The sequence below is a fragment of the Schistocerca piceifrons genome, chromosome 4, assembly GCF_021461385.2.
Source record: "Schistocerca piceifrons isolate TAMUIC-IGC-003096 chromosome 4, iqSchPice1.1, whole genome shotgun sequence".
Lineage (NCBI taxonomy): Eukaryota > Metazoa > Arthropoda > Insecta > Orthoptera > Acrididae > Schistocerca > Schistocerca piceifrons.
Genome location: NC_060141.1, coordinates 528,152,278 through 528,174,601, shown reverse-complemented (window position 1 = coordinate 528,174,601; position 22,324 = coordinate 528,152,278). Strand labels below are relative to the sequence as shown.

At 41.4% G+C, this 22,324-nt stretch overlaps 1 protein-coding gene across 1 annotated transcript in view; it reads left to right on the top strand.

The window, feature by feature from the left end:
- The window catches only part of LOC124795982 (transmembrane channel-like protein), a 194,037-nt gene that overhangs the window by 19,516 nt on the left and 152,197 nt on the right, over positions 1 to 22,324 (top strand). The window contains exon 3 of the mRNA XM_047260063.1: positions 6,573 to 6,606. Within this exon, the coding sequence (XP_047116019.1) occupies positions 6,573 to 6,606 (34 nt within the window). The remainder of the gene's footprint in view (positions 1 to 6,572; positions 6,607 to 22,324) is intronic.

Genomic DNA, 22,324 nt, shown 5'->3' with positions numbered 1-22,324 from the left:
CTATAAAGAAAAAAATACGGGAACCAAGACCGTCCACGTCCGCTAAAATTAGCAACTGGTCGTTATACATATATTCAAATGCAAGTAATCGAAATTCCCAGACCAAAATGTGGCCTTAATTTCGAATGATAATAAACACAAGTAATGAAGATGTTTAAGGAAGATACTGAGCCAGCGATCAGACATAACATTATGACCACCTAACTACTATCGATATAAACCCGTCCAGGCGACAATAGCGTCACCTAGCGAGGAATGACTGCATCCATGGTGCAGGTAGCATCAGTGAGTGTGCTGTTCCCGTGTAGAATGCGGAAGGCGCGCTATCCATCTGAGTCTGACCGAGGGCAAACTGTGATGGCCCGGAGGCTTAGCACGAACATTTCGGAAACTCTACGATTTTTTGGGTGTTCAAAGACGGCTATGGCGAGCGTCTTCAACAAGTGGCGAAACCAAGATGAAACTATCCAGATCGTGGCGTTGGGCGGCCACCCTTTATTACAGATGTTGGACGTCGTAGGCTGGGCAAATTGGTAACACAGGACGGGCGGCTAACTGTGGCGCAGTTAACATCAGACGATAATGCTGGGCAGCGTACAAGGGTGTCTGAAGAAAAAGTGCACCGGACACTCCTAACGACAGGCCTCCACCACCGCCACCGACCTATGCATGTGCCACAGTTAACACTGCGACATCGGCAACTGCGACTGAAACGATTGTAGGCACTGGACGTTGGGGCACTCGCAGAGCGTTGTATGGTGTGATGAATCTCGATACGTTCTTCGTCATGCCGATAGGAGGGCGCTAATCCATCGTCTTGCAGGGGAACAGCTCCTTGACAACTGTGCGGTGGGACGGAGACAAGCTGGTGGCGGCTCCATTAAGCTCTGGGGAACATTCACATTGGCATCCATTGGTCCAGAGGAACAGCAACAAGCATTAGTATGTATCTTCTGTCGTCAGCTACGAAACTGATTATTAGTATATTTTCAGTGCAAAAGTTACCTCTCTAAAACTTTGTTTGTTTGGCAGACAAATTACTATAGGTTACTGTTATGATACGAGTCGGTAACCGTCATATTCCGAGGAGCCAAATGTTACGTCCTCGCTGCTAATGATAAATGGGTAGAAAGTTGACACCATCCCGCACTGCCGTTTAATGAAAAAAATTGGAGAATACGAGCATACGGAGTATCTGAGTAGACTTGCGATAGCATTCAAGACTTTCTTGCAGGTAGATCTCAACACGTCGCTCTTAACGGAACTAAACCGACAGATGTAAAGGTAATATCCGGAGTATCACAGGGAAGTGTGGTCGGAGCGTTGCTGTTTCAATATATATAAATGATGTAGTAGAAAGCATCGGATGCTCTTTAAGGCTATTCGCAGATGACGCAGTTGCCTATACCAAAGTAGGAACGCCAGAAGATAGTAAGGATTTGCAGAATGACCTTCAGAGGACTGATGAATGGTGCAGGCTCTGGCAGTTGACCCTGAACGTGAATAAATGTAACATATTGCGCATACACAGGAAAAGAAATACACTACTGTACAGCTACACTACCGATGACAAACAGCTGGAGACGCCGTCTGCCGTGAAATATCCAGGCGTAAGTATCAAGAGTGACCTTAAACAGAGAGTGGGAAAAGCAGACAGCGGACTCAGATTCAACGGAAGATTCTTAAGGAAATGTAACTCATCCACGAAAGAAGTGGTTTATAAGGCGCTTGTTCGCCCGATTCTTGAGTAATGTTCGTCTATCTGGGATACGTATCAGGTAGGACTGATAGAGGAGATAGAGAAGATCCAAGGAAGAGCGGCGCGTTTCGTCACGGGATCGTCTGGCTGGCGTGAGAGCGATACGGAGATGACAAACTCTACTGGCAGACGTTACAAGAGAGGCGCTGTGCATTACGGACAGACTTACTACTGAAATTTCGGAACAGCACTTTTCAAGAGAAGTCAGACAACATATTACTTCCCGCCACATACATCTCGCGTGTTGACCACGAGGAGAAAATTCGAGAAATTAGAGTCAATACAGAGGCTTACCGAGAATTATTCTTCCCACGCACTATTCCTGAGTGGAACAGGTTTGGAGGGACAGATAGTGGCACCCTCCGCCACACACCGTTAGGTGGCTTGCGGAGTATGATGTGGATGTAGATGTAGAAGAGTCTGTCACCATAGGAATCTGGACAGGCAAGAAAAAGATTAGGTGACACAAATAGACTTTTAAAAATATAATTTACTCAACTTGTGCGAAAGAAAATGTGGAAGACGTGACTAGCTATAGGCAGAGGCCCGAAAGAGCGTGCGACTAAATACACTTGAATGTTTGCCGGTAGAGCTAATTATCAACAACTCGGTGTAACGTACGTCACCAATTACAAACTAGAAGTAATCTTGAACGAGAAGACTGGCGCCCTGGGGCCCGTCACTTATAACAACGCCCATTCGGTCTTCATTGATTGACGGCCTGGAGATCCTTCGTTGGTTGCGATGATCAAAGCGCCACCGGCAGTAATCTTCGAGGAACCGACACTTGCAGCATCGATAAGCTACGATACTGCAGTTATAGAAGTTTTCAGTACCACATACGACTTGATGTATTGATGGTTCTGAATGAAGAAGTCTGGAGACAGAAACTGTGGGTCGTTGGCGCAGTAATTATTGCCGGTCCTATGACTGGTTTACCATATGGGTCCACTGGCAGCGTCGTGGGATAAATGGGTTGATTAGGAAGGATCGTTACGATATATGGAGGTTGATGTCAACAGCGCACCTAAACATGGATACAGGAGGAGGCAGTTTAAATAATATGTTTATATCGAAAAATCGTTGCTCTTGACGTTCTTTTTATGTAAAGGACTAAAGAACAACCTTAGGAGAATGGGGTTATTTACTGTTGGCGGCGTTAGAATACTACTGTTCAATACAAACTACATTGTTGTCATTCTCGTACAGCTAATCATTCCGTGCAGGTCTAATACACTCATCCACACCCACCCAAACACACACACACACAGCTGACTACGTTAGTTAATAATGTGCCGCTTTCCTCTGGTAGTAGCTTGTAAACGTTATTGTACGAAATTTACGAAGTAATGAGACTTGCTTTTGTGTAAAATGCCTGCAGTTTTAATTTCTCATACGCGGCTGATTAGCACAGACATAATGTGCCATCTCAATAATCGAAGAGATTAAATTGCAGCTGTATGCAGTATAAATATTCGCACGGTGACTCTTGAAACATCAAACACTTCGGTTACTTTGGTCACGGAAGCACCCACAAGAGACCACCCACAAGAGTCCACCAAGAGCACCAACAATTTGTCCACGCTCTAATTCACTTAACTCCGACGTAATGTTCTCACAACTCCACAGAACACTGTTCTGGACACGACTAACACTTGCAACCTATTGGAGGACATTCCGCAGGTGCTGTTCGTGGTCAAACCACCTGCAGGCTTGACTAGCATCTGTAGTTACGTTCATTTACGTTCAAGCATGCACTCCTAGCGGTGTTTTGGTATTTTTGCCGAACCCTTCTAATTGGAAATTAATTGAAGTCTGAGATGGTATTTAAGGAAATTAACTTTCAACTTGTCATTTGCCTTTACTGAATATCGTCTATGAGCATTTTTGTGGTTTACATTCTAACGGACGTATCTAGGTAACGAAAAAATTCGTCTATGCTATCACCTCTTCAAATATTTAATATTCCTCCTGTAATACCCTGTAGGGTAAGGCTAGTACTAAAAAAATACTCTTTTTTGCCTTGTTTGACAAACTTTATTATTATTACTGCACAACCTAGGTTTCGAGTTATAAACCCATTTTTATGTGCATTACTGATTCCAAATATGACAATGCAAAGATAAACATAATGATAAGAAAAGATTGCCATCGCAGCTTCTTCCTGTATCGAACCTTGGCTTAATGTAAAATTACAATGACCATTTTTGACAAATTACATATGGAATAACACAATTCAGCAATTACACTAACATGACGAAACATACTTAGGAATAAATTTATGCATCATACAAGAACTTTTTATCTACTGATGGACTGAGGCCCAAAGTTTTACTTCTGTGCCGAAGTTGTGCTATCATCCAAAAGAGGTGATTCAGCCTTTGCTGAACATTGCTTTTAACAATAACCACAAATACATAATAGATGTACAAGTCTTACACAAAAAGGAAAACGGGGTTGAATTCAGTCAGTTAGAAATTTTAGAAATTGAGAAACAGATGTGTACATTCCCACATCTATATTAAACGAGCAAACCTAATTCAATAATTCACCTCTTTTGAGAGGTATCACAACTCCGGCATAGAAGTAAAGCTTTGGGCCTCAGTCCATCAGTAGGCAAACAGTTCTTGACAGATGCACAACTTTATTCCTACGTATGTTTAGTCAAGTTACTGTAATTGCTGGATTGTGTAATTACATACGTAATTTCTCAAAAATGGCATTGAAGGAATTTTACATTAAGGCAAGATTCGATACATTAAGAAGTTGAGATGACAATCTTTGCCGTATCATCACGTTTAGCTTTGCATTATCATCTTCGGAATCAGTAATGTACTTGAAAATGGGCTTATAACCCGAAACATAGGTTGTGAAATAACAATAAAATTTGCGAGGCAAGGGAAAAACAGTGTTTGTTTAGTTCATTCACAATGTTTCACCAAGACCTACATTTGAGTCAGTTAAAATGATAAAGCTACTACTTCTGAGCGGATACCTGCAGTTATGTGGCAGTACCAGTCCGGTAGAAGCGAGTTAATATAGGCGTGCTGCAAATTCTGTAGAAATTGTGATCATACTAGCAAGTCTTAGGTTCAAATGGCTCTGAGCACTACGGGACTTAACATCGGAGGTCATCAGTCCCCTAGAATTTAGAACTACTTAAACCTAACTAACCTAAGGACATCACAAACTACCATGCCCGAGGCAGGATTCGAACCTGCGACCGTAGTGGTCGCGCGGTTCCAGACTGAAGCGCCTAGAACCGCTCGGCCACTCAGACCAGCAGCAAGTCTAAGGAAGGATTTTTCTCACCGACTGGCCGAGCTAAGTGAAATTTCACTATCATAGTGCAATATTGTTATACCGTATAATGGGCATGCAAATGAATTAACGAAAACCCAAATGATGTAAACGACAGATTGGTTAATGATAATGGCGTGTAGGGTATTTAATGTTAGTCAAACATTTTTATACCCCAAAGGCAAAGAGTGTATTCTTCACGGCCGTTTTAGGACAGTTGACGCTTAGAAGTAGCAGGAAAGCAGACGCAAAACTGAAATGGGTATTAACTTATTGTGCCGCAGTTTCGCGCTTGTAGTGTAGTACAGTTTGTCTAAATCAACTGTGTTGTGCATGCAGATTAAATAGATCATCCTGAATACGCACAATCAGATAACGAATCAGGCTTCTTGGAGTGTAGATGATTTGAGTAATGTGGCGAAACGCTTTAATGGTCAGAGGAAATCAATGAAGATGAATGTGTAGAATGGATCTTTACTCTGAAACCAGATCTATAGCGGATTGGTTAGACTGTGTAGTGCGCAAACGGTGGTTACATGAAGATTGTTCGATTTAAAACGTGTGTACCCTTTGTGGAAGGAAAAAAACAGCAGAAATTACAACTATGCCAAAGTAGAATAACACTTCCTATCTGGTGATTCCTTCGCTTATTTAGTTACCTATCTATGAACAATTTCAATCAGTTTTTACATTCGTATCTTATCATGTTCGTTACAACAGCCAAATGTTATTCTCACTCCTTCAGTTGTTTTCATTGGCTTGATATTGTGACAAAAGCTTCGTAAACCAGTAAACTAAACTTGTCTTTACAAATAAACGAACCAGTTCCAAAGTACAATCATGAGGCATCTCTCCTATCCATGGTGCGTCATCTTACCTACTCCACTAGGACAGTTGGCAAAATACACTCTTTTTAGGTGCCGTTTAAAATTCCAACTTCATTGATGTGTTTACAGAAGCGATCTTTTTCTCAAAGGCCAGAAATTTCTGCCGAACATTTGGCAAAGATTTATACTTTTACATATACACTTTTACGGAATTTAGACAATGTCTTCGAAATATGCGTCATCTCTCCCAGCTGCACTTTTAAAATAGTTCACTGGCACAGTACTTTTCATTACACTTGTAACGAAGACTGATTACTCGTACAAGGCCGTTTGTTGCCGCATTGTTTTGCAGGCAACACAAAATGCGCGGATGCGATTCGAAATGAATTTTTGGTTAGTAGAGTCACTCTCCACAGGATTTTACGATAGTACAGAATGGAAAACAGGTTTCGCAGTAAATCGATACAGCACAATTGAATCATAAAACCTCGGAATGAACAGTGCGGCCCAAATGCTGACACACTACACGTCACCGCAACCCGCTCACTGCTATTGATGCTTGCCAAGCAGGCAACAACGTACCACAAACATCGCCTACAATAGGCAACAGAACGCGGGTGTATGCTGCTCGCGTACGTTCAAATAGTTGAACAAACTAAAGCGCAAAACTGACTTTATGTTTACAGTGGAAAAAGGATTTGATCCCGCAGAACGGAAGAAGTGAGTGACGAACGGAAAAAATTCAGTCTACTTTCTCATTTATACATACATAGATGAGCTACTATAAAATTTTCTGCACTGAAAATTTGAATATGGTGTCGGAAGTTAACTATCGATTCTCGGAGGAATTTGTGTAATACTGGTGAAGTTGTGCAAGATTCAAAAGGGCAGCTGTAGCTGGGTCGTTGCTTCACGTCTGGCGGCCTTTCTCCTCAATTCTAGAGGTTACGGAGTAGTTCCTGCCCGTACCCAACAAGCCGTCGCCGGTGCACACCTGTGCTGAAGTTGACCGTAAGAGCGGCCGCGAAGGAATTAATGTCTGTGAAACTTACCGGAATCCCACACCATTTCTTATTTGGCACAATCATTATGCATTTAGACAGAGTGTTATTTCCTATTCGTGCAATTTTACAGTTCACTGCCAAAACTTGGTCCATGATGCAACAAACAGCGTGTTTCAGAATAACAAAGTAAACCTCTGAGGTTAATGAGTATGTGTAAGAGCATACATGAAGTGGCTTTTGCACTTTTTCGATTATTAATGTTTCAAAATTAGATTTTTTATAAAACACCTCAGATTAACTTACGTAAATTCTTGAATGAATAGTCGCACTGACAAGGAGACGGCACGACCATGGGCTCGGGGATTTGTCCGCAATTTTGTGTGGTGAAAGAGGATCCCTCAACACCTCACGTGGCTAAAATATTAGGACGCAGTACTCTGAAAATCCCGAGAAAAATTGATCCAAAGTTTCTTAGGTGCCTTATGAGTATAAAATGTTACTACACTGCCGAGCAGTTGTCTGGCCTACACGGTTAGCGCTCGGACATTTACCACAAAGGTCTCGGGTTCGATTCCTCTTCTGGCACTTTATTTTTTTTTTTCTTCTGTTGCTTGCAAAGCTGCAGAGCATTGTTACAGGATAATCGTGAAATTAATTCCCGGGAAGATTGTATAAAAATTCATTCTGTAATTCACCATCAATTATCGCCACCAATATTCCGAGACATGATTCAATATGCCTGGTTTGCCTCAAAATTGTCAGAAACTCGAAACATTTTCGTAAATGTTAATGGGGCATGTTTTTGTACAGACTTATTGCAAAAGCCCTGCGATTGTAAAAAATCCGCTTTTATATGTTGCGCAAGATGTCGCAAAAATTATTGCTTTGTTTGTTTTTACGATAATTACCACTGCGGTTCTTGTTTATAATTATTATATGCATAAAAATTTAATGTTTTCCAATAGACTTTGTTATTATGATTAAAAAGGCAATGTCTCTCCTCATATACTTTACAATGAAAAACGTAAAACCCATCGCCATGAATTGTGTTGTTAGACAAAAATAAAATAATTTTTATTCAATAATGAAAGTAAGTTGTTAAAGACAATGTAGGTTTGGGAAACTTTCTGAATAATTGGTGGAATAACCAAAGAAAATGAAACAGAAGGAAAAGAAAAAGTGCCAGTGGAGGAATCGAACACGAGACTTCTGGCGTAAGAATCCGAGCCCTAAACACCTTCTTTTTTGTTGCATTTTGTTCGTTGTTGAGCGATGTGTTTGGTCGTTGCGGACGTCACATGACATCCGGTCAAGTTCGTTTTGTTGATCCCTCCACTTAGTTTCTTATTACAGAGTCCAACCAGCTCTCTGACCGAACACGCTGAGCTACCGTGCCGGCTAACACGTAGGCCAGACGGCTGCTCGGCAGTGTACTAACATTTTATACTCATAAGGCACCTAAAAAACTTTGGATCGATTTTTCCAGGGATTTTCTGAGTTGTGCGTCCTAACACTTTAACCACGTGAGGTGTTAGGCGTCCTCTTTCATCACACAAAATTGCGGACAAACCCCGACCCCACGGTTGTGCCGTCTCCTTGTGAGCAAAAGTGCAAAACCTTTTGCAACTATACCGTTAATGACATTTAAGAACTCAGTCACGATTATAATGATACCATTGAATAATTTTTCTGGAAAAAGTTGAAAAGGTTTTCGTTACTTCTGATCCGCTCTTACATCGTTTTGCAGCTTCGTTTCGCCGAGTACACAGTTAATATTCAGTATGGTCAAAACGGAAATTCTTAAAAACTGGAGTGGTGTGTTCGTTATCCACGCCGTTCAATTAAATACATAACCGTTTCCACACATCATTTTAAAATTTCTTCAAACATTTAACCACACCATCCTCCCATGTATTGTATCTTGATGGCTCCATCTAGTGTCCGGGAAGCTCGAAAGTAGGTCAGAGTGGTGTATTTCAAACCAATTATCTGGCATTAAAAAAGAAGTCCTCAAGAAAGGTAAATATTCACTTCCATTTTTAACTTTTAACATAGCCTTGAAGAGAGATTTTTTCAGAACACTCTGCAGCAAAAACAAAATTGTGGCACTTTTTAGATGATGTGGACCATTCTTTCTGAAACCGCTAGCTAGCGATATCCAAGAGTATCCATCTCTACCGTACGTGCGAAGCGACGAACAACTGTATTCACGTTTTAGAAAAGACAACATCTTTGACTTTTATTGAATTATTTACTTAGCACGATCACAATTTCGGCTTATAATGCCATTTTCAAATGGTAGCTATGTATGAAGTATGTTATGACAGTACAGACTGTATCCGTTGTCTTTCCTAACATACTGTTAGGGGCAGGGGAAGGAAGCTGGGTTTGTAATGCCCAATGCACATGAGTAATATAATTCTGACATTTTATATTTTATATCGTATTAACTTCCGGCAACAGAAACACTACGGCAGTCCAATATTAAAGTTCGGCGGTTCGCTGTGAGTGGGGCTTGCCAATTCTTTTTCAGCGTATACCCTCAGGTATCAATGATAGCAGCAGAACCTGTCAGGAAGGTCGCAGTTCGTAGTAATAGACAGCAAATCATCGAGTAAAACTGAAGTGATATCAGGTGTTCCACAGAGAAGCGTCCTGCGACCTCTGCTGTTCCTGATCTATATAAATGACCTGGGTGACAATCTGAGCAGTTCTCTTACGTTGTTCGCAGATGATGCTGCAATTTACCGTCTAGTAAGGTCATCCGAAGACCAGTATCAGTTGCAAAGCGATTTAGAAAAGATTGCTGTGTGGTGTGGCAGGTGGCAGTTGACGATAAATAACGAAAAGTGTGAGGTGATCCATATGAGTTCCAAAAGAAATCCGTTGGAATTCGATTACTCGATAAATAGTACAATTCTCAAGGCTGTCAATTCAACTAAGTACCTGGATGTTAAAATTACGAACAACTTCAGTTGGGAAGACCACATAGATAATATTGTGGGGAAGGCGAGCCAAAGGTTGCGTTTCATTGGCAGGACACTTAGAAGATGCAACAAGTCCACTAAAGAGACAGCTTACACTACATTCGTTCGTCCTCTGTTAGAATATTGTTGCGCGGTGTGGGATCCTTACCAGGTGGGATTGACGGAGGACATCGAAAGGGTGCAAAAAAGGGCAGCTCGTTTGGTATTATCACGTAATAGGGGAGAGAGTGTGGCAGATATGATACACGAGTTGGGATGGAAGTCATTAAAGCAAAGACGTTTTTCGTCGCGGCGAGATCTATTTACGAAATTTCGGTCACCAACTTTCTCTTCCGAATGCGAAAATATTTTGTTGACCCCAACCTACATAGGTAGGAATGACCATCAAAATAAAATAAGAGAAATTAGAGCTCGAACAGATAGGTTTAGGTGTTCGTTTTTCCCGCGCGCTGTTCGGGAGTGGGATGGTAGAGAGATAGTATGATTGTGGTTCGATGAACCCTCTGCCAGGCACTTAAATGTGAATTGCAGAGTAATCATGTAGATGTAGATGTAGCAGCTAGATGTGTTTTACATGTATTCTGCGTATCAATGAGTTAATTTCCATTAATTCAGTTTCTGGCAAACGTATTTAGGGTTCTTGCCTGGTGCTAGGCTACTGGAAGTGTGCATTAAGACCACCAAGTCGTAGTTTCAGTTAAGTCGTGTTCTCAATTAACGTAAAAGAGACGTTGCCTCTAAGGGTGTCTTATTTTGTTCTGTATCTTTAGCGCCATTATACAATCATAGCCGGCATTTCAATTGAAGGCAGAGATATGAATGAGTTCTGGAGAGCGGGAGGCAGTACAGTGTACGAGACGCTAATGGTAGACTGCAGCTCGTACTTGAACCCGGTGTACTTTTGTTGCTGCAAAATGTCTTAGCGATCATAGTGTCACGTGGAAACCTAAAGCAAACAATGAAATGAAATATATTCCGTTTTCAGTGGAGTAATAAGCTTTTGTCTTCATGAACGAATGTATTTTCTGTTTATAGCGAACAGCAAGATGAGGCTTACAGCGTAATTAAAATTTACGTTTAACTAGATGGCTGCTCTGCTTTGTTCCATTAGCGAGTGCTGTAGAAATTTCAGCAGTGAATAAGACTGACGCAGGGCTGGTAGCACACGGAAGCTCGGTCGGAGCGGGCACGCAATCTGCCGCGTGTAATCGCGGCAAATTACTGCTCCGGAAACCTGTGCTGTTGACACAATTTTCCACAGACTATTAACACTAAGCATTCAAAGTAAGAGCACGTGGAAAAACCCACAGGAGCAGGAAACAAAAATGGCTCTGAGCACTATGGGACTAAACATCTGTGGTCATCAGTCCCCTAGAACTTAGAACTACTTAAACCTAACTAACCTAAGGACATCATACACATCCATGCCCGAGGCAGGATTCGAACCTCCGACCGTAGCAGTCGCGCGGTTCCGGACTGAGCGCCTAGAACCGCTAGACCACCGCGGCCGGCGGCAGGAAACATACTGCTCAAAGAGATACCTTTAGTCGTACAATTACGCTACTAACGAAGTCCGCAATTCAAAAGAATCCGTTTCTCGAATGGACAAACGGCGTTACAAATAGATTACCAAGGTTGTGTTGGAAAATTTCTGAGTTTGAAGAGTGTGCGGATGACTATTTTGGCCTAATGGTTTTCCAATATTATTCCATTTATTTTTTGTAGAGTAAACTATGTTTAATTTCGTATGATACTAGCTAAAAATCAAATGTACATTGGCCGCTAGTCCCATCTAGAGTGTTCGGCAGGCTGGAGCAAGTCTTTTTATTTGGCACCACTTGGACCAGTTTCGCTTCGGTAATAATGAAGTTAAGGTGAGAACAAAGACACACCCCGTCCCAAGCAGTGAAAATACCCATTCGGCACGGAAATCGAACAATGGACCTCGTGATCGAGAGTCACCAAAGCTAACCAAAAAACCACGCCTTGGTGACGTAGTAGCTAAAGATGCCGTGGTATTATGTGGCTGTCAGTGTGTATGATGCAGTTTGGATTAACGACAGACTAAGGTTATAAGAGAAGAGGATGTTGCAACAAAAGGTCGGAATTCACTTCGATTCATTGCCATTTTTATATTTTTTGGAGTGATTTACAACAATTGGTTTACAATGGGAGGCCGCGACGTTCGGATCACAAATTTATTTCAAACGTTGTGCACTTTTAGTAGACTATTAGGTCAACACAATGTGCAAGCAGTAAATTCGTACTATTTAAACGATTTCGAAAAAATCGCACGAGAAGCTGTACGCGTCATTCATGTGTCGGTGGACTGCGATACTGTGCTCAAGATGGCGACGGTCATGTCGTTAAAGTTCCATAATCGATGAATCGCTGGCTCGAGTCCCGCAGCTACTCTTTTTTTTAAATTTGGATTTTTTCAATACTAGACATGTAGTGCTGTCTGGGACTTCCCGACTTAGTACCTGCTTTATTGGTTCACGGGCGTCGTGTCGGATAACGTTGTGGAAGCTGCACAATATTTCTACAAGACAGCTGCCCGTCATCTTCATGTGCTTACTGGCGTGTTGCTTTTTTTTTTTTACCTTTATTGTGATTTTATTCCTCTGCCCCATATGGGCAGAAGACAGCGTATGTTCTTGTGTTGTTCTTTAGTGTGTGATACGACAGGTATTGCACAAGTGTTGGTGTGGAAACTTTTCAAAGTATGATATTTCGTAACGACTCGCTCTAAAATCCTGCAACAAACACGACTGACATACTAATTTACACTACTCTTAGTCTGTTGACGTCAATCGGCATTGTTCCATTTAAAAAGTGTATGTTTACGTAAAACATACTTTCTAAGTGACACTACAATCTGTTGATCGGCCAATAAATCGAGTCTCTGGCTACCTACGCATTCTGTGAAAACCACACATCAATAGTTCTTTGCATTTCCGCAATATTTGCTGTACATGTTACATATATAGACAGATAGCTGTCATACGACAAAATGGTCCAAATTTAAAGACCTATTTGTTTGTAGATTTAAAGACCTATTTGTTTGTAGAATTCCTTCCCAGTTTCTATCAGTAATATATCCTGTATGGATATAGGATACCTTTTTAAACACACTGTGTGTGATCGTAGTCACAGATGCATGCACCTATGGATGGGTCAGTCTTCTATAACGACGACAGTGTCGTACCCCAGTCACAATTTAGCCTTGAGGAAATTCACAGAATCGTGTTAGGTCATCGTGTGAAGCAGTGTTTCACACAACGTTCATTTGTTGAAAAGATGATGTTGCAGACTGAGCCAAGTGCCTCCATCATATTCCACACATGATAACTGAAGTACAGGTCCGGTGGAACTGATGGTCATCTGAAACTGCATACTGCGTAACGCGATGTGCATCATGAGGATATTGTATTGACGGAAAAACACAATAGCAAGACGTTGTAGAAACAACCACAGAATTTGCTGTATATGCATGCATCCTAAGCTCTTCAGTGCTCTCTAGCACGAACCAGGTCCCCAGGCCGAGATATCCTGTATGTAGCTGTTTCACAAACAAAATTAGTTTCTCAGACAGTCTCATGTTCCATAGATCCCCTACATAAAAAAGTATAATGTGAAACGTGTCATTTCATCAAAAGATTTGATTTACATGTGAATACTTTTTGCCGTCTATCACACATTTTATTTCCAGGGACGGTTCGTGAAACAGATTCATAGCTGCGTATTCATCTCTTTACGTTCCAAAGTTAGATTCACTTCAGTAAAGTGACACGTATTTTTCCTTCCGGTATTGTTTTTTGTTAACGTCTCAATTACTCTCGTATGCAATGGATTGTTGACAACAAATTTCATTGGAGAGCAAATGTACTGTGAGGCTGTGACTACCATTCCCAACCGCTTAAAAAATGTCTGCAATGTGCAAATACGTCACCAGACACATAATTTTAATTACTTTCTTTTCTGCAATAGATATTTTTTGCCTTAGTAAGAAGCTGCTATAGAATGTTATTCAATTGGGCGTGCGAGGTGCGTTAAAGGGCTAAAACAAAACTTTTATTTTCGTGACCAATTTCGGTTGAAAAAATGTGGAATTTATTGTGGGGCGTTGTGGAATATTCCCTCTTCAGTCCCTATAGCTTCATGAATTCCGGTGGGTGTTGGCACTGTACGTACCCTTCAAATAGTGTCTGTAGAGAAGGTGCGTTGCCCGCAGAGAGCTGTCAGTTTCTTTTGGCGGACAACCAGAGCATCATAGATATTCATAGGCGTTTGCAGAATGTCTACGGAGAACTGACACTGAAAAAGAAGCATTGTGAGCCTTGTGGAACGCACATGTGATCATCGCAACAAGGTCGCACAAACCTGACCGATCCTCCACGTGCCGGCCAGCCGCAGACAGGCGTGACTTCTCCTCATTCGAAGTGATCGGCGGATCAACTGGATACCTATGTTTGTACTGTCACAAAACTTCGTTGGACTGTTCTTTCTCATCCACGCTACAGCCCTGATCTCGCACTTCCCAACTTTCATCTGTTTGGCCCAAAGAAGGAGGCACTCCCTAGGAAGCAGTACGTGGATGCTGTGGAGGTTATTGATGAAGCAAGACGTTGGCATCGACGTCGCCAAGTAGAAGGCAAACCAAAGACGGCGTTTTATTGGCAAGACACTTAGAACATGTAACATATCTACTAAGGAGACTGCCGACACTACGCTTGTCCGTCCATTTTTAGAATACCTTACCAGATAGGACTGACGGAGTACATCGAAAAAGTTCAAAAAAGTGCAGCACGTTTTATATTATCGCGAAATATGGGAGAGAGTGTCACAGAAATGATACAGGATTTGGGCTGGACGTTATAAAAAGAAAGGCTCTTTCTTTGCGACGGAACCTTCTCACGAAATTCCAATCACTAACTTTCTCCGCCGAATGCGAAAATATTTTGTTGACACCGACATACATAGGGAAAAGCGATCACCACGATAAAATAAGGGAAATCAGAGCTCGTACGGAAAGGTACAGGTGTTCGTTCTTTCCGCGCGCTATACGAGATTGAAATAATAGAGAATTGTGAAGGTGGTTTGATGAACTCTCTCCCAGGCACCTAAATGTTATTTGCAGAATATCCATGTAGATGTAGATGTAGATGTAGATGTGGATGTAGATGCACTGCCATACGCGCATACAGGACCTCCCAGTAAGGTGGCGTAAGGCAGTCGCATTGAACAGAGATTATGTTGAAAATTGGATTTTGTAGCCAAAAGAGTGCGGATTAATATGGTGTATTAGAATCCTGAATAAAACCAACGTGCTTTCATAAAAATGTGTTTCATTACCTACTGACTACCCACCGTAGAACACACTCTTGCTCGTGGGACTGGAAACTGCTCCTGAAGATGAAAGAATCGGCAGCGATCAAGAGCACGAGGATGCAGAAAGCAACGGAATCCACTGCCTCAAAGACACATAATGTGTATCGACATTCTAGATGGCTTGTTTTTAAAATAAGTGTCATCATATTCTCTTGTTCAGCAAAAAATTCTGGATTAGGCCCCATTCAGTCACCAGAAAGGAACCGCCAATGGGGGTCTGACCATGAGAAAAAGTTAAAAAGATGGAATAAATAACGAAATGGTGATATTCTACGACTTGGAGCACGGAATGTCAGAAATGTGAATTTGTAGGGAAGCTAAAGAATCTGAGTAGAGAAATGCAAAGGTTCAATCTAGATATACCCGGGATCAGTGAAATGAAATAGGACGAAGACATACATTTACAGTCAGACAACGAATGATGGGCGTTCGAGTATCTCTGAGGCTACTGATACAGCAATAAGGATTACCATAGTACCCCGTTCATTTGAAGAAACCACTTAATAGGGCAATTACACAAGATGAACAAACAATATAAATACAAGTACAATAACTCCGAAGAAACCTTGGGCGACAGAACAAATGCTTCAATTCATAAAGAAGGAGGTACAAAAATTTCGAGACAAAACAGGAATATATAATTGTAAGTCACTTGCGAATAAAACAAATCGGGAGTGCGGAGAAGACAAGGCGAAATGGCTGCAGTAAATATGCTACAAAATTGAAGTGAATAGTCTGAAGGACACGTTTAGCACACGGAAAGGTTGACGCAAATATAGGTGAAACTGGAATTCCACTCTTAAATGCACATATCGGATAAGTGCAAAGATTAGGTTGAATGTCCTATGAAAGGATAAGAAGAAATTGACTTCGATGTGGGAGACATACGGGATCCAGTATTAGAGTAAGAGGACGGTAGAATGTTGGGAGACGTGAACCATAGAAGGCGAATGGAATAGGTGTCATTCCTTTGAAATTTATGAATTTTTAGAAGAAACTGATAACTAAATGATTATTCAAGGTAGTACACAGGATCTATCGGACTGGAGAAATTCTAACGAACTTATTGTAAAATGTCATTATCCACACAGTGATGGATATAACAAGAGCGGATAAGTGCGAAAACTGTCTTAATAACGATAATAGTATACAGAAGAACGGCAAATGACGTACAGTTTTGTCATAACCTGGCGAAATTATAATCGCCTGGTTATAGCTGTAGGTTCTTTCATTGCTCTGGGAGATAGCTGACTGGAAATGTAATATATGAAACATTAGTTCACTTTATTAAAAGAATGACAGAAATATTTACTTAACTTTCTACGTTGCCACATGAATGAGACGAATATTTACAACTGTCTTTCAATATTAAAGTATCATAATAAATGAAAAGCACCAGTTTAAAGCAAACTGGTGCTTTTCATTTATTATTATAATGTTGTTCTACCGAGAACCGACGGAAGATTCTGTTAATATGATTAAAGTATCAACTGATGCACACGTTTACGAACTCTTCTCTTGAAGTACACGTTCAACATTTACAAAAGTACAGTTCCATCTGAGACTTGAATAGCACTAGTATTCTAACTATATGACGTCGGCTGCTCCACTGGAGGTCACTAACTGGCCAGAATGAGTCCATGCTCGACTCTATGTCGAGCTCTGTGCGACGATGCTGCGGGGCTGAGAGAGAGAGAGAGAGAGAGAGAGAGAGAGAGAGAGAAAGGGCGTGTCTTTAGGAGCGCCTCCCATTCGTAGTAGCGGACTGCAGCTAGACATCGCTAATGTATGGGGAGTGGCACCGCGATCTTTACCACAAGTTTGGCTTTAGGGAAAGGAATGGCAGCAGAGAGACAGTTCTCATCAAGACTTAAGGTAATATTAGACTACTGAATATTTGTTCCCTAATGCTTCATGTATGTAGATCCGTAGTGTGGTCATCCTCAACGACATGGAACATCCCATAAAACAGTTTTTTTTGGGTCATCAGCTGTCCGACTGGTTTGATACAGGTCGCCACGAATTTCTCTCCTGTATCAACCTCTTCATCTCAAAGTAGTACTTACAATCAATGTCCAAACTCCGTTTTCCCCTATAGATTTAATTCTCTACGGCTCTCTCTAGTACCATGGAAACTTTTAACACTAGTCTTAATGCAGCCGCTTGTACTTTTCAGTATCTTCTACATGCTCTTCTCCTTGCCGTTCTCCGGACAACCACTACAGTTATCTTATTATCCAGTTAATTTTCAATATCCTTATGTACCAAAACATTTCAAACATTTTCATTCGCTCCCTTTCTGGCTGTCGCATAACCTATAATTTACTACCACATGACTTACGTTGGCCGGGAATTTCCTCTTTGTCTGTGCTAATCTACTTTTCATATCTCTTTTTCTTCTGTCATCTTCTATTTTACTTCTTAGGTAGCAGAACTTCTTCGTCTATTTCGTGGTCACCAATTTTGATGTTAAGTTCACTGCTAACCTCATTTCTGCTACTCCATCACTTTCGTCATTCTTCGGTTTACTCTCAATCCATAACGCTTGCTCATTAAACTTTTAGTTTAATTCAATAGCTCTTGTAGTTCTCCCTCACTTCCAAGGAGGATGGCAATGTCGTCAGCGAATCTTATCATAAATACCCTTTGACGCTGAATTTTAATACCACTCTTGAACATTTCTTTTAGTTCTGTTATTGCCTCTTCCACGTACAAATTGAAAAGTAGGGACGAAAGATCATATCTTTTCTTGAGAATTTGCACCATTTTACATAACCCAAAGCTTTTTCCGTAGTCGACAAATACCATGAACGTGTCTTGATTTTTCTTAAGTTATGCTTCCATTATCAATGGCAACATCAGCACTGCCTCTCCGAAGTCCTTATCATTCCGAAAGCCAAACTGATATTCATCTAACAGATCCTCATTTTTTTCTATACTTCCGAATATTATTCTTGTCAGCAGCTTGGATGCATAAGCTGTTAAGCTGATTGTGCCATAATTCTCACACTTATCTTTCTTGTTACTTTCAGGATCGTAGGGATGTTATTTTACTGAAAATCGAATAGTGTGTCTACAGTCTTATAGATTCGACTAACTAAGTTGAGCAGTTCTTATGTTGCCAAACTTTAGGAAAGTTCAGGAATACAGAAATAAGGTCGATTAGGAAAGAAATAAACAGGAAATGCAGGGAAGGTAAGACGAAATAGTTGCATGAAAAATGTGAAGAAAAGAAATGCTTGACGGAAGTAGTGACTCATAATACAGGAAATTCTAAATAACCTTCGGTGAAATTAAGAGCAATGGTGGTAACATTAAGAATGCAACAGGAATTCCACTGTTAAATGCAGAGGAGGGAGTGGATGGGTGGATAGCACCCATTGAAGAACTCTCTGAGGGGGAAGCTTTGTCTGATGTGATAGAAGAGGAAACAGGGGTTGATTTAGAAGAGACAGGGGATCCAGCATTAGAATCAGAATTTAAGAGAGCTTTGGAGGACTTAAGATCAAATAAGGCAGAAGGGATAGATTATATTCCATTAGAATTTCTAAAATCATTTGGGGAAGTGGCAACAAAAGGACTATTCACAAACGTCTGTAGAATGTATGACTCTGGCTACATTCCATCAGACTTTCGGAAAAATACCATCCACACAATTCCGAAAACTGCAAGAGCTGGCAAGTGCGAGAATTATCGCACAACCAACTTAACAGCTCATGCTGTCAAGATGCTGACGAGAATAATGTACATAAGAATGAAAACGTAAATTGAGGATCTGTTGCAAGACGATCAGTTTGGTTTTAGGAAAGGCAAAGGCACCAGAGAGGAAAATCTGAGGTTGCAGTTGATAATGGAAGCCGGACTAAAGAGGTATCAAGACACATTCATAGGATTTGTAGATCTGGAAAAACTCTTCGCCAACGTAAAATGGTGCGAGATGTTCGAAATTCTGAGAAAAATAGGAGTAAGCTATAAATAAAGAAGAGTAGTATACAACATGTACAAGACTCAAGAGGGAATAATAAGAGTGGACGACCAAGAATGAAGTTCTCGGATTAAAAAGGGTGTGAGACAGGGATGTAGTCTTTCGCCCCTACTGTTGAATCTGCGCATCGAAGGAGCATTGATGGAAATAAAATAAAGATTCTAGAGTGGAATTGAAATTCAAGATGAAAGGATTTCAACGATACGATTCGCTGATGACATCGCTACCCTTAGCGAAAGTGAAGAAGAATTACATAATTTGCTGAAGGGAACTAACAGTCTAATATGGAATCAGAGTAAATCGAGGAAAGATGAACGTCTTGGGAAGTAGCAGAAATGAGAACAGCGAGCAACTTAACATCAGGATTGAAAATCACGAACTAAATGAAGTTAAGGAATCTTACTACCTAGGCAGCAAAATAACCCAAGACGGACAGAGCAAGGAGGACATCAAAAGCAGAGTAGCACTGGCAAAAAGGGAATTCATGGCTAAGAGAAGTCTACTAGTACCAAACATAGTCCTTAATTTGAGGAAAAAAATTTCCGCGAATGTACGCTTGGAGCACAGCAGTGTATAGTAGTGAAACATAGTCCGCGGGAAAACTGGAACAGAAAGAGACGAAGCATTTGAGTTGAGGTGCTACAGTAATTTGAGATGGTTTAGACATGCATTCGGGATAAAGGAAAGGTGTTAGACGAATGACGTACATAAGACGAGCGTTGATGGGAGAGTTGGAAGGGGTCAATCTCAGCGAAAGTACCTCATTCTGAGTGAAGACCTTTTTAGCAAACACCAACTTAGGCGTACCAAATGGTTCAAATGTCTCTGAGCACTATGGGACTAACATCTGAGGTCATCAGTCCCCTAGAACTTAGAACTACTTAAACCTAACTAACGTAAGGACATCACACACATCCATGCCCGAGGCAGGATTCGAACCTGCGAACGTAGCGCTCGTGTGGTTCCAGACTGAAGCGCATAGAACCGCTCGGTCACAACGGCCGGTTTAGGAGTACCCTAATTAAGTAAATAATAATGTACCTGCCTATACAGTTTCAATTTAAGAACAGAATTAGCTCTCAAAAGAAATTGGAACCGTTGATCTGTCTACGTTTCGTTGTTTTAACTAATGAATTCTGGCGATCACTTGGCTAGGGTATTAATTTTGTTCATCATATTCCTGTACCTCTTGCTCATCTCTCCAAGATGTGAAATATAATGTTGTCGCCTGTCCTAGATGGCCGGCCGGAGTGGCTGAGCGGTTCTAGGCGCTACAGTCTGGAACCGCGCGACCGCTACGGTCGCAGGTTCGAATCCTGCCTCGGGCATGGATGTGTGTGATGTCTTTAGGTTAGTTAGGTTTAAGTAGTTCTAAGTTCTAGGGGACTGATGACCTCAGAAGTTAAGTCCCATAGTGCTCAGAGCCATTGGAACCATTGTCCTAGATGAAGGTGAAGACACTGACTTCATGGACCTGTTGCTTTACGAGTATTTAATGATCGGGCAGTTGGTAAGACACCGACCTCACCAGGAGAGTTTCAGTGTTAGGAGGAGGCGCCAGTGGCCGGGTAGTTTCCTTGCGCCGTGCCAACAGGTGCCCCTGCACCCACCCCCGCCGCCGCACCCGCCCAGGGCGAGGTCACGCCGAGACTGCGCAGTTCCCCCACGCCACCCGCACATCACCCCCGCCACCTTCCCTTTCATTATCCGCCTGCACGCGGGGGCGCACTAGGTCTCGCTCTTTAGTAGACAACGAGCTCGCCTGGCCGCACACGGCATTATCTTACGAAAGAGCCTCTCCGTAGTCCCGTGGTTAGCGTAGATACGCGTACAGAGCTCTTGGTTCCCATTCCGGCTAACCGACTCAGCTACCCTTACGAGACAGCCTATTTCGTATAAACACAGCTTCTGTGTGGCTATGTTAAATGCTTATCCCCTTGAGTCAACTAGCGGTGTTGGCTTTTCAAGGGAACTGTCTAGTCGGACATGTATAAACCTGTCCTGAAATTTTTCGTACAGGAAGAATACACCAAAAGAGAAACAATGTCAAAATTTTGGGTGCTAAGACTCAAAGCAAGTATTTTTTTTTAATGTTAATAAATGACAAATACGTAGATCGCCAGGTAGATAGAGGAACGTAGGCTACCTACACTACTGCCGTAATTGCGGCAGACAGCAGACGCCCAACATGGTAGGTGCATAGCCATGGTTGAAGGCAAAACGGTAAACAGATAACGTGGCACTACACAATCCTAATTTTTGAAGTGAATTTTAGTTTCCATTGTCAGCGTCTCTGAAACAACTGTTCGCAGTTACTGTTCACTTGAATTTGCAACTCATGTAATAGCCATGATAATTAGCAGCTGTCTTTGCAGTATCGCTATGTGTTAGCAATGGAGATAAAACTGAATAAATTTTCTTTGCGTTTTCTTCGCATATGCTAGCTAGTAGCATTTGCCTTTGCACAAGTTCCAGAGTTTTACAGTGATGTAGAATCCAATCAGTATCTTGCGATGATAAAATATGAATAACGTGGTATGCAATCGAAATCGTCTTCTTCCCCAAAAGACATACGTATGTGTTATTCATTAGTTAATTTCTTGGACTTTCAATCGAATAATATCACCATTTCGTTAGAAATTATGGAAGTATTTCAAGAAACAGGTAATAACCGACGATTCTATGAAATGTGATTCGAGCGAAAATTATTGCACAAATTAAAGTTCACAACAAAACCACAATACCCTCCTAGCCCGAAGAAAAAACGTGCAGCAATAGTTTTCAATGTCAAAGAAAAGGCTGTAAATTTTTTGGTTAAAAGAAGGAGGGAGAAAACGCTTTAAGTCAAGCAGTGTGTAAAGCAGGTTCCATTTCGTAAAAACTGGACGCGAATTGCTACATGAAATAAATTTACACAACGTACCTAACACGTACCAAAATGAAACTCTCGAAGTTGTGAAAGGAAAACTTCGAAAGATTTAGAACTGCTCGCGAGAGTCAGTGCACCATTACTGAGGGATATCTACGTGAGTGGGCCCTATGAACTGCAAATCAGATTAATATTACTGATT